This window comes from Urocitellus parryii, chromosome 9, assembly GCF_045843805.1.
Source record: "Urocitellus parryii isolate mUroPar1 chromosome 9, mUroPar1.hap1, whole genome shotgun sequence".
Classification (NCBI taxonomy): Eukaryota; Metazoa; Chordata; class Mammalia; order Rodentia; family Sciuridae; genus Urocitellus; species Urocitellus parryii.
Window position 1 is genome coordinate 39,035,211 of NC_135539.1, and position 13,021 is coordinate 39,048,231.

The 13,021-nt window shown below is 55.8% G+C and overlaps 1 protein-coding gene across 1 annotated transcript in view; it reads right to left on the minus strand.

Moving 5' to 3' along the window:
* Positions 1-235: 235 nt before the first annotated feature.
* Fam20c (FAM20C golgi associated secretory pathway kinase) overlaps positions 236-13,021 on the minus strand; it is a 55,131-nt gene continuing 42,345 nt past the window's right edge. The window contains exons 5-10 of the mRNA XM_026405711.2: positions 12,606-12,721; positions 6,116-6,296; positions 5,384-5,493; positions 5,098-5,179; positions 4,650-4,709; positions 236-3,973 (exon numbers count right to left, since the gene is read on the minus strand). Coding sequence (XP_026261496.1) covers positions 3,724-3,973; positions 4,650-4,709; positions 5,098-5,179; positions 5,384-5,493; positions 6,116-6,296; positions 12,606-12,721 — 799 coding nt within the window. The 3' untranslated portion in view covers positions 236-3,723. The remainder of the gene's footprint in view (positions 3,974-4,649; positions 4,710-5,097; positions 5,180-5,383; positions 5,494-6,115; positions 6,297-12,605; positions 12,722-13,021) is intronic.

Below are 13,021 nucleotides of genomic sequence, written 5' to 3' on the forward strand. Positions count from 1 at the left end.
CCAGGGAACCACTTTACCTATTGGTGCCTCAGTTTGCAAAACTGTGAAATGGCTCAACAGGACAGTGATTCTTCCTGGAGAGCAACGGTGAGGAGCAGAAAGAACAGGAGATGGGGGCTGCTGGGGACACTTGGCAGCCAGCACCGGGGCCGGGGCTGACTCTTTCTACCTCTGCCCAGTGTAGTCAGAGTTTCGTTTGAATTTGTACCAAAGCAATAGATCATAGAGTTCAACGTCTTTAATGACACCCTAGATGAAGCCAAGAAGACAGTCCCCTCCCCCAGCCAAGCCCGGAGAACGTCCATGTCTGCAAGTTTCCCGGGTGTTTTGCTGTTTGGGGATTTGCCTTCCTGTGTCTAAACGACAGGCCTCGGCTGCACTGTCTCAGCTTCACCCCACGTCTGTCGACCTTCCATGCTGGAAGGGTCTTGAGCAGATCCCCCCAGCGGGTGGCGAGTGGCCTGACTTGCTGGTCTTTTCTTGGGTGGCCTCTGCTTCCTGGGGCGTGGGAGGTGCTCTTTCCCGGCTGACCTTGCCGAGGGCTCCTGTGTCTCTCCAGCAGAGTTGTGTTTCCTTCTGTTCATCATGCCCTTGGTGTCCCATCTGTCCACGGCACCAGGATAGCAGAGTCTCCTGGGACCTCCATCATTGTCATTCTGACCCTTTGCCTCTTTGCATTCCCGAATCAGGTCCTGCTTTTGGAGGACCTGTCCTCTGGTGCCAGCTTTGCACTGTGCTCAAAATGTTTGCTGAGCATGTCTGTCCACCCTCATGGCCACTCTGATGTGCTGGGGATGAGGCTGTCTGGTGGCACTTGGAAGGAATCATTCCATCACCCAGCAGACCTGGAATGGCCCTGGAGAAGGCCACATCCAGGCAGCTCCTAGGCATCCTCTGGTGACATTGCTCACCCTTCTGTTTCTACCTCTGGCCCCCTTCTTTGGGGACTTCCGCGATTTCGTCTCCTGTTCCTTATAGTTTCTTCTTCCTGTTCGGGTCTCTCCTTATCATAATGCTTCAAGAGTCCTTCCCGTTCTCTGGCACCCAAACTCTTCCCTGTCTTGTGCGTGTCTCTGGGTGTCACTGACCTGTTCATTCTGTTCTGTGCTCTCCAGAAGGACTCTGAGGTGGCTGGGGATTCCTGCTGTTGGCTCACAGTCAGCAGCAAGGAACCTGCCTGCTGGATACTGGCTTGTTCTGCTGGGCAGGGCTCCTTCTGTACACTGTCCTCCCTGGCTATTATCCCCTACTCTCAGGCTGTCCCCTTGCCCCAGCCAAGGATGGCCAGGGTGTGCCTCATGATAATTTTTTTTTTTTTTTTAATGGCCAGCCCAGACATCCCAGAGCCATCTTGCAGTGGGCAGGGCAGACCGAGCATGCAGAAGGCTACAGTGGTTCAAGCCCCTGAGATCAACCTCCATCAGCCCAACACCTTGAGATTTTTTTTTTTTTTTTTTTTCTGTGTTGGGGATTGAACTCAGGGGCACTCAACTACTGAGCCACATCCCCAGCCCTATTTTGAATTTTATTTAGTGACAGGGTCTCCCTGAGTTGCTTGGCCCCTTGCTATTGCTGAGGCTGGCTTTGAACTCATGATCCTCCTGCTGCTGGGATTACAGGCATGTGCCACTGCACCTGGCCCCTTGAGATCTTTTGAAATGCTAATTCAGTTATATCAGTTGTCTCAAGAATGCTAGCATCTTAACTTCCCTAGGCCCTGTAGGCTCTGTGCTGGTGCGGCCACCAAATGGCCTCATTTGGTCTTGAGCGCATGTTTATCTGTGCCTCGGACTGCTCTGCTGTCCTGTGACCTCTCACATCACAGCCCAACTGTCCTGTGGACCTATAGAGGACTTGGGAGGGGGCCCTAGTGACAGCCCCTCCCAATCTGATGTTTTGTGACTCCTGGGTGTGTGACCCAGGACAGGTGATAGCCTGGCTTCCAGCTCGTGGCTGACACCTGTATCCCAGTCCCCAGTAGCCTGAGGTGGGGACTTGAATGCATTTTGGCTGTACTGGTTCTTCTGGGCAGAAGTGGGCTGGCCTAGAGGAAGCTAGGGGGGGTGGAGCTTCCCACACTGTGGGGACACTGGACCTTGTGCTGACAGGATGGGAGGCAGGCTTTGGGACCCCTTTATCATCCTGCTATTTCCTTTAAAGATCTGTCAGTCTGAGGCCATTTACTGGTTGGCTGTGTGAAGCCCACATCTGAGCCCAGCCTCGCTCAGGGTCCAGGGGCCTTGTGCCCCTCCTGGTCTTTAGGGATTTCTGGCTCTGGCTCTGCCGTGTTGGGAGTCTAACCTGCCTTACTGCTTGTCTTCCCTGCTCTGGGCCTCTTCCCCACCTGTGAAATGAGAAGATTCAAACCAGTGCAATGTGGCTTTGGAGAAGCAGCCACCTGGTAGTCTGCCTCCCGGGGCCCAGGGCCCAGGGAGCCTCCCTCAGCACAGAGTGCTGAGTAGCCGGCAGGGTGACAGGCAAGGAAGCACCTGGCAGGAGGAGGACCTCTGGATTCTCATGGCTTGGAAGTGTGGGGGTCTGGGGTGAGTCTCTGTCACATCTGCTTGTCGACCTGCTCCCTGGGTAGACTTGTAGACTTGCTAGGCCTTCCCTGCAGGCTTGGCCTGGTGGGTCTCAGGTTCTGGGGCCAGTAGTGGGAAGAGGCCTCTCTCAGCTGCCCCCATTTTGGAGTGGTTCCTGCTGGAGACACGGTGTGTCTGCCTGACAGGGTGTGGCCCTCTGGGCCTCTTGTGGCCTCAGTGATCTCCACCCAGTCCTCAGAGGGCTCTGCAGCTGCCCTGCCCTCTCCTCATGCCCATCCCTGCTTTCGGGAGTGCAGGCCTCACCCGGCCTGTTTATCCCGGGGCTTGGCAGGCGGCTCCCCGGCAGCAGGCTCTGGGCTTTGGGCCACATGGGCATCGGGCATGCTGGGCCTTGGTCATGTCTGGCTTCAGGCCTTACCTTCTGGGAGGACTGGCAGGCGGGCAGCTGAGCACCAGGGTGTGAGGGCCTTGCCCTAGTGAGGCCGAAAATACACGCTTGCCGTATCTTTATTGCACTTTTACCACATCGCAAACTACTCCACAAAGATGCCGGGAAGGTCGGCCTGCTGCTGTGGCCCCTGAGGACCCGTGTGACGTTCATACCAACTGTCCAGAGCAAAGCCGTGGGTCAGTGGTGCCTGCTGCAACGGGGAGGGGCAGGGCCACTGCTGGATACCTGGAGTAACTGGTCATTCACACTCGGGTGTCCATCTGTCCACACGCAGGCCCTGACATCCACCGGGAACCCCCTTCATCCCCAAAGGGTCTCTCCAACCTCTAAATGCGGAGGCGTGGGAGGCAAGAGCAGAAAGAGAAGGTGCAGAGTGCAGGCGCCACACAGGACCAGGAGAGAGCCCTCGGGCAGGGCTGGAGGTGACCATGGCCCGTGCAGACGTCCCTCCCTTGGTACATTGCACCTTACGTAAATATAAAACAGTGAAATAGCCTTCCTTTCCCACAAAAAGGACCGGAGGCCTCTACTGCAGCCACAGGCAGCACATCCTGCCTGTCCTGGGTCTTGGAGAAGCATGGAAGTGTCCTGCTGGAGCCCCTCAGGAGTCTGCGCCACTGGGCGGCAGGTCACTGCAGTGACAACCCTGTCCTGTCCACGACTTTACGGAATCATGATGTGGCATGTGCAGCCATGCTCCTGGGTGGGCAGTGTGGGTGGTGCAGGTCACTACCTCTCAGTGGAGGTTCTGTGCCCAGGGTCCAGGTCGTCCTCCACCACGCTGCGTAGCCCGTCTCTCTCCACACAATCACGCACAGCCTGCAGCACGATGCGCAGCCGCCGGTCCAGGGCCTCCAGGTGTAGCCGGAACAGGACGGGCGCCACCCTGTCCCTCTGCAGAGACTCAGCCATCAACAGGCTCAGCTTGTACTCGTCCTTAGCCAGCAGCTGCAGGCGCAGGTAGGTGGACTTCCTGATCCTGCAGAGAGGGGGCTGTGAGCATGGGCTGGGGGTGGGGCAGGTGGCCCCAGGGGAGGGGTGGGGGGAAGAGAGGCCGAAAGAGACCTGGAGGGAGAGATGAAAGCTGAGAAAGTGTGAGAGATGGAGACCGAGAAAGAGAAAAAGACAGAGAGAGATGGAGAGAGGCAGAGGGAGAGACAGACAGATCCGAGATGGGTACCTCACTGGCCCTGCCTCTCACCTGCATGTGGACGGGCCCCACCTTGCAGGGATGTGGGCAGGCACCCTGGGCCCTAGGGCAGACACAGGCAAGCTCACCCAACTGGCTGGACCTGGGTGGATGGATCCTGAGATGTCTTCTGAGAGAAGCACAAACCACTTGGCCCCGTAAGCCCGTGTCCCCAACTGTGGGAGGGGCAGGGGGACGGTCTGGTAGCTGCTGCTGGGGTGCAGGGTCCTTGGTTCTAAGCTAGTGTCTGCTCTGGGGCTTGGCAGCTTCACAGGGCTGTGGTGACAGGAGCCAGCCTAGGTCCTTGTGGGGGTCCCTGGAGCTTGGGGTTGTGGATGGGTAGGCAGAGAGCTGATGGCCATGGTGTGGCTGTGGGCTGCCACCAGGTATGGACGCCTGTCTCCTGTGTCACGCAGGGAAGTGGGGAGATCTGGGCCTGCGCCTCCAGGGGAGGCCTGGGCCCTACCTGCAGCACTGCTGTAGAGGTACCAGGATGGAAAGCTCGTCGTGTGCGTATTTCCCAAACCTGCCGTGAGAGAGCACAACCGTCAGGTCCTTAGTGGGCTGCACAGGCTGGGCAGCCTTTTTGGAATGGATATCCTCCTGCCTTGCTAACTGGGGGCCACTCTCTCCCAGATAGAGCCTGTCTGGGCCTATATTCCTGGGGCAACAGAAGGGGACAATGGGACACACCTCCCAGGGTTACTGTCATAAACCCAGCACCTGTCAAGGCCAACTGCCATCCCTCCCTGTGATGGGGACCCTGTTGCCTCTGAATGGAGGCCTGTATTTCACACATGGATGGGGCTTGGGACGCCCCTATCACCAAGGCCTGCTTCTTCCTGCTCTGGGCTAGGCCACCCACAGGGCAGAGGTGGCCAGCCTGTTGGGCTCTTAGACATGAGGGGACCCACCCTCTTCCGTTGTCCAGGTGGATGATGAATGTCTCGTTTCCAAACTTCTCGAAAGTCTCGTAGTGGTGGCGGTCCATATTCCCTGCGGGGATAATCACAGGTGCTCAGAGGCCTCTGGCCTGCTGAGAGAGGCGCCTCCTGTCCACCCCAAGTACAGCCTCCAGGGCCACAACCCCGCAGAACCGTAACTAATAAGGTGCCAGGCAGGTCCACTGGGAGCTCTGGGTTGGCACAGGTGGACCTGGGCCCCGCATCCCCAGTGGCCAGCACATCCCACGGGACATACCCATGAGGAAATCAAAGATGGTCATATCCATGATGTCCAGGATGCGGTGGCCGCTGTCGTAGGGCGGAGTCTGTTTCACCTCCTCACAGTAGTCGGGGTCAACTTCCCACCTGCAGGAGAGCCAGGGTGAGGGGAACTCCTCCACGGATAGGGAGGCCGAGGGCTGCAGGGCTCAGAACAGCACGAGCCAGTGGGGCCACTCTGGGATGTGGGCCAAGTGCCCACAGAGAGACGTGCCTCGGCTGTGGGCTATGAGGTTGCATTAATAAGATTATGGGGCTGGGAGGTGATCATGATCCTGGAAGAGGCCCCCGCCAGGCCTGAAGCTACTATCAAACTCTGGGTACCGTGTTTTTGAGATTCACTGTTTTAGAAACAGTGCCTGGACATTGCACTTATCAGGATACCTTGGCTGAGAGAGCAGGATGTGTTTCTTCTGCGTAAGGAACAAGAGGAATTGGAAGCAAGGGCCAAGCGCAAATACTAAGTCATGTTTTGAAGGACCCAGTGGTAAGGCCAGTGCCTTGGGGGCTTCTAAATCTCAGGTTAGGGCCCTTCCCAATCACCTAGCCCACTGTGCATCGTACATGCTACACAGGGTTGGATTCATGGCTGGCCCTGCCCCCCCTCCTGTCCCATGTCATGAGAACCAAAAGCCCTCCCAGACCTGGTGTCCTAGTCGCAGAGTGGACAAAGTCATCCCAGGTGCCCGGGGCCCAGCACCGCACTCACTCTGCTTTCTTGCGCTTGTGGTAGGAGCGTCGCCAGGGGTTGCGCCAGGTCTTCCTCTTGGCCAGGGACAGGTCCGGCAGGAAGGCTGCCAGGGAGCCCTCTATCTGGTCTGGCCTCCCACAGAGTGCGTGCTCTGTGGAGCAGTAGTAGGAGCACTCCCCGTAGAAGCAGATGTTGTTGGCTGGTGGGAGAGACAGACCCCATCACTTACAGCTGTCCCCACGTGCCACCCCTGGCCTTTCAGGGCTCTGCCTGGAGCTTCTTAAGGGCAGGACTCACTCCCAAGTTCACATGGCCTCAGTGATCACCTCCAGCCCCAGGCCATGAGTCAACCCTGCAGTGGGCTCCTCGGCCCCGCAGCCCTGGAGTCTGAGGTCGGAGCTGGCTGGCTTCTCCTTGCCCCAGAATCCAAGGGTTGCAGTCCATGGAAACTCCAGATTCTCTGTTCAGTAGTCCCTAGAATGATTTGTACCATGAAGAAAGAGAGAATCCACAAAAATGGGAGAATCTTTGCAAATCCCAAAGCTGATGGGGATGTAGTGCTTAGCGTATGTCAAGGACTTGTATGATTCAATAATAAAAAATCCAATTAATACATGGGCAAAGAACTTGAATGGATCTTTTCCCACAGAAGATATACAAGTGGCCAATGAGCTCATGAAAAGATGCTCCTCAGTGGTCATTGGAGAAATCCAAACCCAATCCACAAGGAGAAAACACCTCACACCAACGAGAACGGTCTTTTTCTTTCTTTCTTTTTTCTTTTTTTAGGCGGACACAACACCCTTGTTGGTATGTGGTGCGGACACAACATCTTTGCTGGCATATGGTGCTGAGGATCGAACCTGGGCCGCACGCATGCCAGGCGAGCGCGCTACCGCTTGAGCCACATCCCCAGCCCCACGAGAATGGTCTTGATCATTGCAAGGGCTGACGAGGATGTGGAACACTGGAACCACAGTGCCCTGCTGGGGGCAGTGATGTGCACAGGTGCTTGTTAAACAGGAGCTAGCATGTGACCTAGAGGCCCCACCTGCAGGCATCTACCTAAGAAAGATGAAATATATTCCCACCCTTTGCTTGAATGTGCTCACAGCAGCACTGCTCACAGCAGGAACTCAGCCCCAAAGCCACCAGCTGACCAACAGCTAAACAAGATATAGGATTTTCACACAACCAAGTATCATCCATCCCTGGAAGGGAACAGAGTGCTGAGAGCCTGCACTGCAGACGAGCCATGATAACATCTTGCCCAGTGAGAGAAGCCAGGCAGGGGAGGCCACACGCGTGGGCTCAGGGGCATCTCAAGTGCTGGGGCAGGCTCTGGGGTCTTTCTGGGGTGGGGGAAAAATTCTGGGATTGGGCAATATAGTGAATGTACTAAAACCACTGAATCATGCACCTTGAAATGGTGAGTTTTATGGCATGTGAATTATACCTCAATTAAAAGTTTAAAAACTCCAAGCTCTTTGCTGTCGTGGTTTACGGTACTCCTACTGGGAGCTCTGGGATGGCCGCATGCTGATCATAGCCTATGGATGGTCTGCCCTATGCTTGTATTTGTTTACTGAGTGAATCTGTGTTTTCATGCTCTGACTTGTTTGGTGGAGAAACCTGCACACGCATCGGGTTGTGGAGACAGGGAGGAAGCCTCTGGTGGAGCAGGAGGGGCCCTGCCTGGCTCCCTGTTCCTTCCCACTCACAGGGTCAGGAGAGTGGCCAGTGAGGGTCACAGGGGGGCGGATGGAGAGAGGGGAGGGTGCTGGCACAGCTGCAGGCCTAGGAACACAGGATGTCCCAGCTGCTGTCCTCCCCATGAGCTGCCCCCTGCCTCTCCCCTTCCTGGCCTCCACCACAGCACCAAAGCTGGATAATTACCATAGGTCCATCTTGGGGGAATCAGCTGCACTGCTCTGGCTGCTGACACAAGTCAATTCATTTTCAGGGTGCCATGAAAGTTGATCATGTGGACAGCTACGTCCTCCTAAGCCAGTTCTAGACAGTATCACCTGAAGAGGGCAAGGATCCTTCCTCACCAGCTCTAAAGGGCATCTAGGGTGGGGTTGGGGCTCTGAAAGTCAGGGTTCCTTCCAGTTGCATGACCTGGGTGAAGCAGCACACATCTCTGCTCAGCTCTTCACCTGTGTGTGAGGGTTGAGCTGTGCCCGCAGCCTGGGAGAAGGATCACATAAGGCAGCTATGTGAAGTCCAGAGAAGGTGACCATGCAGCAGAGAGGACTGCCCCATGTTGAGGGTAAGTGGGCATACTTTTCACTTAGTAGCTCTAGTAGACAGAGAGCTAGGGGAAGGCTAGGGCCCCTCCGATAGTGTGCAGTGGACATGGGCTCCCAGGGCCTGGTCCTGACCTGGGGCCAGGAGCACACAGCTCTCCTCATGAACCCAGAAAGTCCTGGCCTGCATGTGCAAGGTCCAGGATGGGCCTGTCTGAGGGATGGAGGTTGATTCAGGAGGATGTGGGTCACCATGCAGGAGGTGACATGACCACCCATCCTGGAATGAAGACCACCACGTTGCACAGGGCAGTGGACATGCCTATCACAGGGATGACCCTCTAGCTGCTGGCAGAAGACCCATGTCGGAAGCCCCATTCTTCCTCAGTGTGTATTTGAATGGGACTGTGTGGACAGTCTTGATGACCATCTGGGCAAACTCAGGCCAGTCTGGAAGAAAAAGGGCCAATTTAATCCTGGGTAAAATCTCTATGCTTTGCAAAGCCCCAAGGAGTTGGGGGCTTTGAGAGCTGCCCATGACCTGTATCCTGCATGGGGGAGGCCACACAGAAGCATCCACCTTGCAGAAATTTACAGAAAAGGCCAGGGAACATGTTCCTTGAGCATATGGAGCTTTAGAGTCTTGGGCTCTGACCTGGTGCTGCCCACAGCTGTGTGGTATCAGGCACTTAACTGCCTTCTCTGAATTCGACTTCCACAGACCCCACCATGCCTGGGCTCACCGAGGGCTGTAGCCCGCTTCCTTCCTGCAGTGACCCTGGGACTTGAGGGCCACTATTGTTCCTCTATTGTCTAGACTGTCCTCCTGGCCACCTGGGGTCTTCTCTTTCTTGACCAAACCCAGAGGCAGTCCTCTGCCCCGGGAGACTTGGCTCCTAGTGAAGCAGCGATGACAATTTTGGCATCGGGTGGGTCGGGAAGTGCAAGCAAAGCAGAAGTGATACTGATGACTCTGAGCAGATTTTGTTTTCTAAAATGAGGTCAAGGCTGGCTCCCAGACCCCACTGCTCCAGAGGAAGCCACACGTTCCCAAAGGCTCTGGGAAGAATCACGCTGAGAGCAGCACATGGCGCAGGAGTGGGTGGGATCCCGGGGGGCTGCACTCTGAAGTGGCGCAGAGTTCGAGAGCGCATTGTCCAGGTGCAATGAGCCACTGGGGCCTGGGGCCATCAGGGAGCTTCTGGAGTATCCTGGGTGAATCTGCAGCTGGCAGAAAATGTCACTAAAAGCCAAAAAAAAAAAAAAAAGCCAGGGCACATGTCTGCTGTGGAGTCCCTGGTCCCCGGCAGCCCTGGTGAGGCATTTAAAGGAGGGATTTCAGCAGTGTCACCAGCAGCCTCTATGGGGAGCTCCTGGGACTCAGAATGGATAGCTCCCTGCTGAGGGCCAGGAGGGGGACCAAACACTAACCAAAGAGGGAAGTGGGAAGATCTTGATTTATCTGTTTAGGTTAAGAAGCGGCTCAGGCTTTTGTTTAAAAACAAACACACAAAAATCCACAGTCCTTCTCTTTAGATAATGACCTAAATCCGTTGGTACTGAAAATTCTGGAGTGGGTGGCTTCAGCAGCTTCAGTGGCTTCGTCCTTGGGAGCCATTTGGGTTGCTGCACCCCACACCCCACCTGCTGCCCATCAGCGGGGAAGTGATGCCCAGCATGGAAACCTCTAGCTTCCCCTTTCCTATATCCTCAAACCCCAGTTCCCCTGCTTGGTCTTGAGCAAATTACTTAAGCAGGTCCATCTGATGCCTGTGGACAGGTGAATGGACCAGCAGAATGTACACATCTCCCCAAGGCACAGTCCTCCACACAGATGGAACAATCTCCAGAGATGCAAATAACGTGGGTGAACCTTGGAGTCAGGATGGTGATGGAACAGAAGCAAAAGCTATGAATTGAGCCTCCAGGTGCTTCACACCACGGGGGGTGGCTGCTCCTGGGGACATGCAAGGCAGCTCAGGGGGCCTGGATGTGAGGTCCTGTGCTGATGGTAGAGGGCGCCACAGTATTGGCGTTCAGAGCCTCCAAGTTCAGCTGGCTAAATGCTCTGTACCTACCACCATAGGCCAACGCACCTCAATAAAACTAAAAGCAGGACAAGGACAACCTACCCCATAGGCCCGTCTTTGGAGCTGGGGAGGAGCTGCACTGCTCTTAGCCCTTTATCTGCTGTGCCTGTCACCTAGACTTTCCCTGCCTGCTCACCCAGAGATGGCCCAGCACTGCTGGGTGACAGCTAGAAAGCATAGTCCTGCCCCATGTAGTAGACTTGTCCCACCTGCCCATGCCACCAGGAGAAGCAGCCCTCCATGGGAGTGCTGTTAGCACTGTCAGCTGGGGTCCGGTGCTGTGGGGTGCTGGGCTGTCCTCTGCCCACATCCCTGAGGCTGAGCCTGCACCTGCTGGGCAGCGGGACTCATGACATTATCTACCTGTGTCCCAGGTGCTGGGGAGTTGGACCCCTCCCTCTCTACCCCTGGACCTGTGTCATTCTTTGTCCTGAACTGAGAGCCTGGAAGGAGGTCTTGCTGAAATGCAGGGCATTGGGTCTAAGAATGTTGGTAACTGCTCACCTGGTGGTGGGCACCGAAGCCTGGGGAGTGTTATTCTCTTAATATTTTGAACCTTTGAAAAATGTCACTGCAAAAGTCAAAATAAAGAAAAAAAAAAACAATGAAGAAGACTCACAGGTCTGAGTGCTGCTGGTTTCTGCCCAGTAGCAAAGCTCCCAGGTGTGCATGGCCAGAGGGCTGTGTGGTGTCTCTGTAGGGTGTGCATGCCTGGACCACAGGGTGGTGTCCCCGTGGGCAGTGGGGCAGGAGGTGGGGCTGGCAGTGGTGGTGTTGGTGTCTTGATGGAGGAGTAACATCATGGCCAACCTCAGGGTCAGCTGCCAAGCTCTGAGGCTGAGGGGGACCAGGACTTCAGAGCTTAGGTCCCTGCAGGAAATCCTAAGAGAAGGCCCCTTCTTACAGCACCATGTACAGAGAGCTGCCTGTGAGTGACACCCTCCCATCTCTGCCTGTGAGTGACACCCTCCCATCTCTGGGGCGGCTTAAGCACAACCCACCCCAAAGACCCCGCCAACACACAGGCTCTCATTGGGTCCTTTGATTCTGTCAGGAGGGGCTGGTAGAGGGCCGGGGGAGTGGGGAGCATTCTTCTCTGCCCTTTGGGGATTTCTGTCCTATTTTTCTCTCATTAGGAGGCTCTGAGAGGAGGAGAGCAGATGAGCGTGCAGATGTGTGCTGGAGGACAAGAACAAGCTCGGCTAACGTATGGATATGGATTCCCGGCCTCGCTTCTGACAAGCTCACCAATGCAGTTAGGAGACGGGGCCAGCCTCGCACGTTGATCTGAGACAGATCAGGAAACGAGCTTTCGGGTCTGGCTTTTATGTGCCAGCAAGTCTTAGGACACAGCTAATCGAGGCCCTTAATTGGATTTATGTGCACGAATTATGGAGCTGGGCATGTGGCTGGGGCCCTCCTGTGGTGTGAGCGTCTCCAGCCGGCCTAGTTCACACACCCACCACTTCATTCCGCTTTGCTGGCATCGCAGGAACCACTGGGCACCATCAAGAATGGGGCGGAAGCGGGAGGGCTCCCCAGAGCTCAGCAGGCACAGAAGAATTGGTAGGAAGCAGCTCAGCAGGGGCCCAGTGCAAGGAAGAGCTCAGACAGTGAGGTCAGCGGAGCCCCAGTCACCAGGTCTAGAGCAACAGGGCCCAGGAGTGAGTGGGTGTGATCAGTGCACACTTGGGGTTCACAAGCAAAGTGTCAGGGCTTCTATGAGCTGAGGATCTCTGTGATGCACCCAAGAGTCCAGCACCTGTGCCACCTCCAGGGGCACAGATAGGGGGAGCTGCTGCTCTCACTAGTTGCTTCCTTGAGGGAAGGGGCTGCTGGCCTGTCTCCAGGTGTGGATGTTGCTGGAGAGTGTCTGGGAGGAGGGAGGACAAGGCCACTAGGAGAGACTAAGCATATCTGAGAGGGAGCTCCTTTGCCTTCTAAACCCAACAGTGAACAGAGGTAAAAATAACCCTCCTGCCTAGCACAGGGCACGTGAGTGAGGAAGACCCCCAACTCTGGTTTCTGGAGCCTTGTGGATGGATCAATAGATGGACAGCCTAGGACAAGTAAAAGCTGGCTAGAGGAGTGGCCTCTGCATGACCCCTCTCTAGAGGCTACCAAGGGCGTCACCTGTTGGGAGCCCCATGAAGGGCCGTGCATAGCTACCTGGAGAGACAAAGAAAGTTCTCCACAGCTTCTTGTCTCGAGTGACATCCCGAATTTCTTTGGTCATGTTGACCATCCTGCCGGCCACAGGAGGCACTCTGCGGAAGTCCAGGATCCTGGCAAGAGAAGGACGGAGAAAAAAAAGTCTTCACTCTCTGTGGTGGATTCCTGGCAGCCCAGGCAGAGGCTGATGAACCAGGCCTCTCCTGGCCCTCGCTCAAATCCGGCTTTGGGCCGTGGCTCTGCCTGGCACCATCGGCAACAGGCCGAACACACCCTGGAAGGACGAGTCCTTGTGCATTTGCCTCAGCCTTGCCAGGCACCTGGATAACTAAAACATGCCCTCATTCTAGGGCTAAATTTAAAACTAAATTAAATTACATGAACCACTCTTAATGGAACTCTTTCTGAGCTCC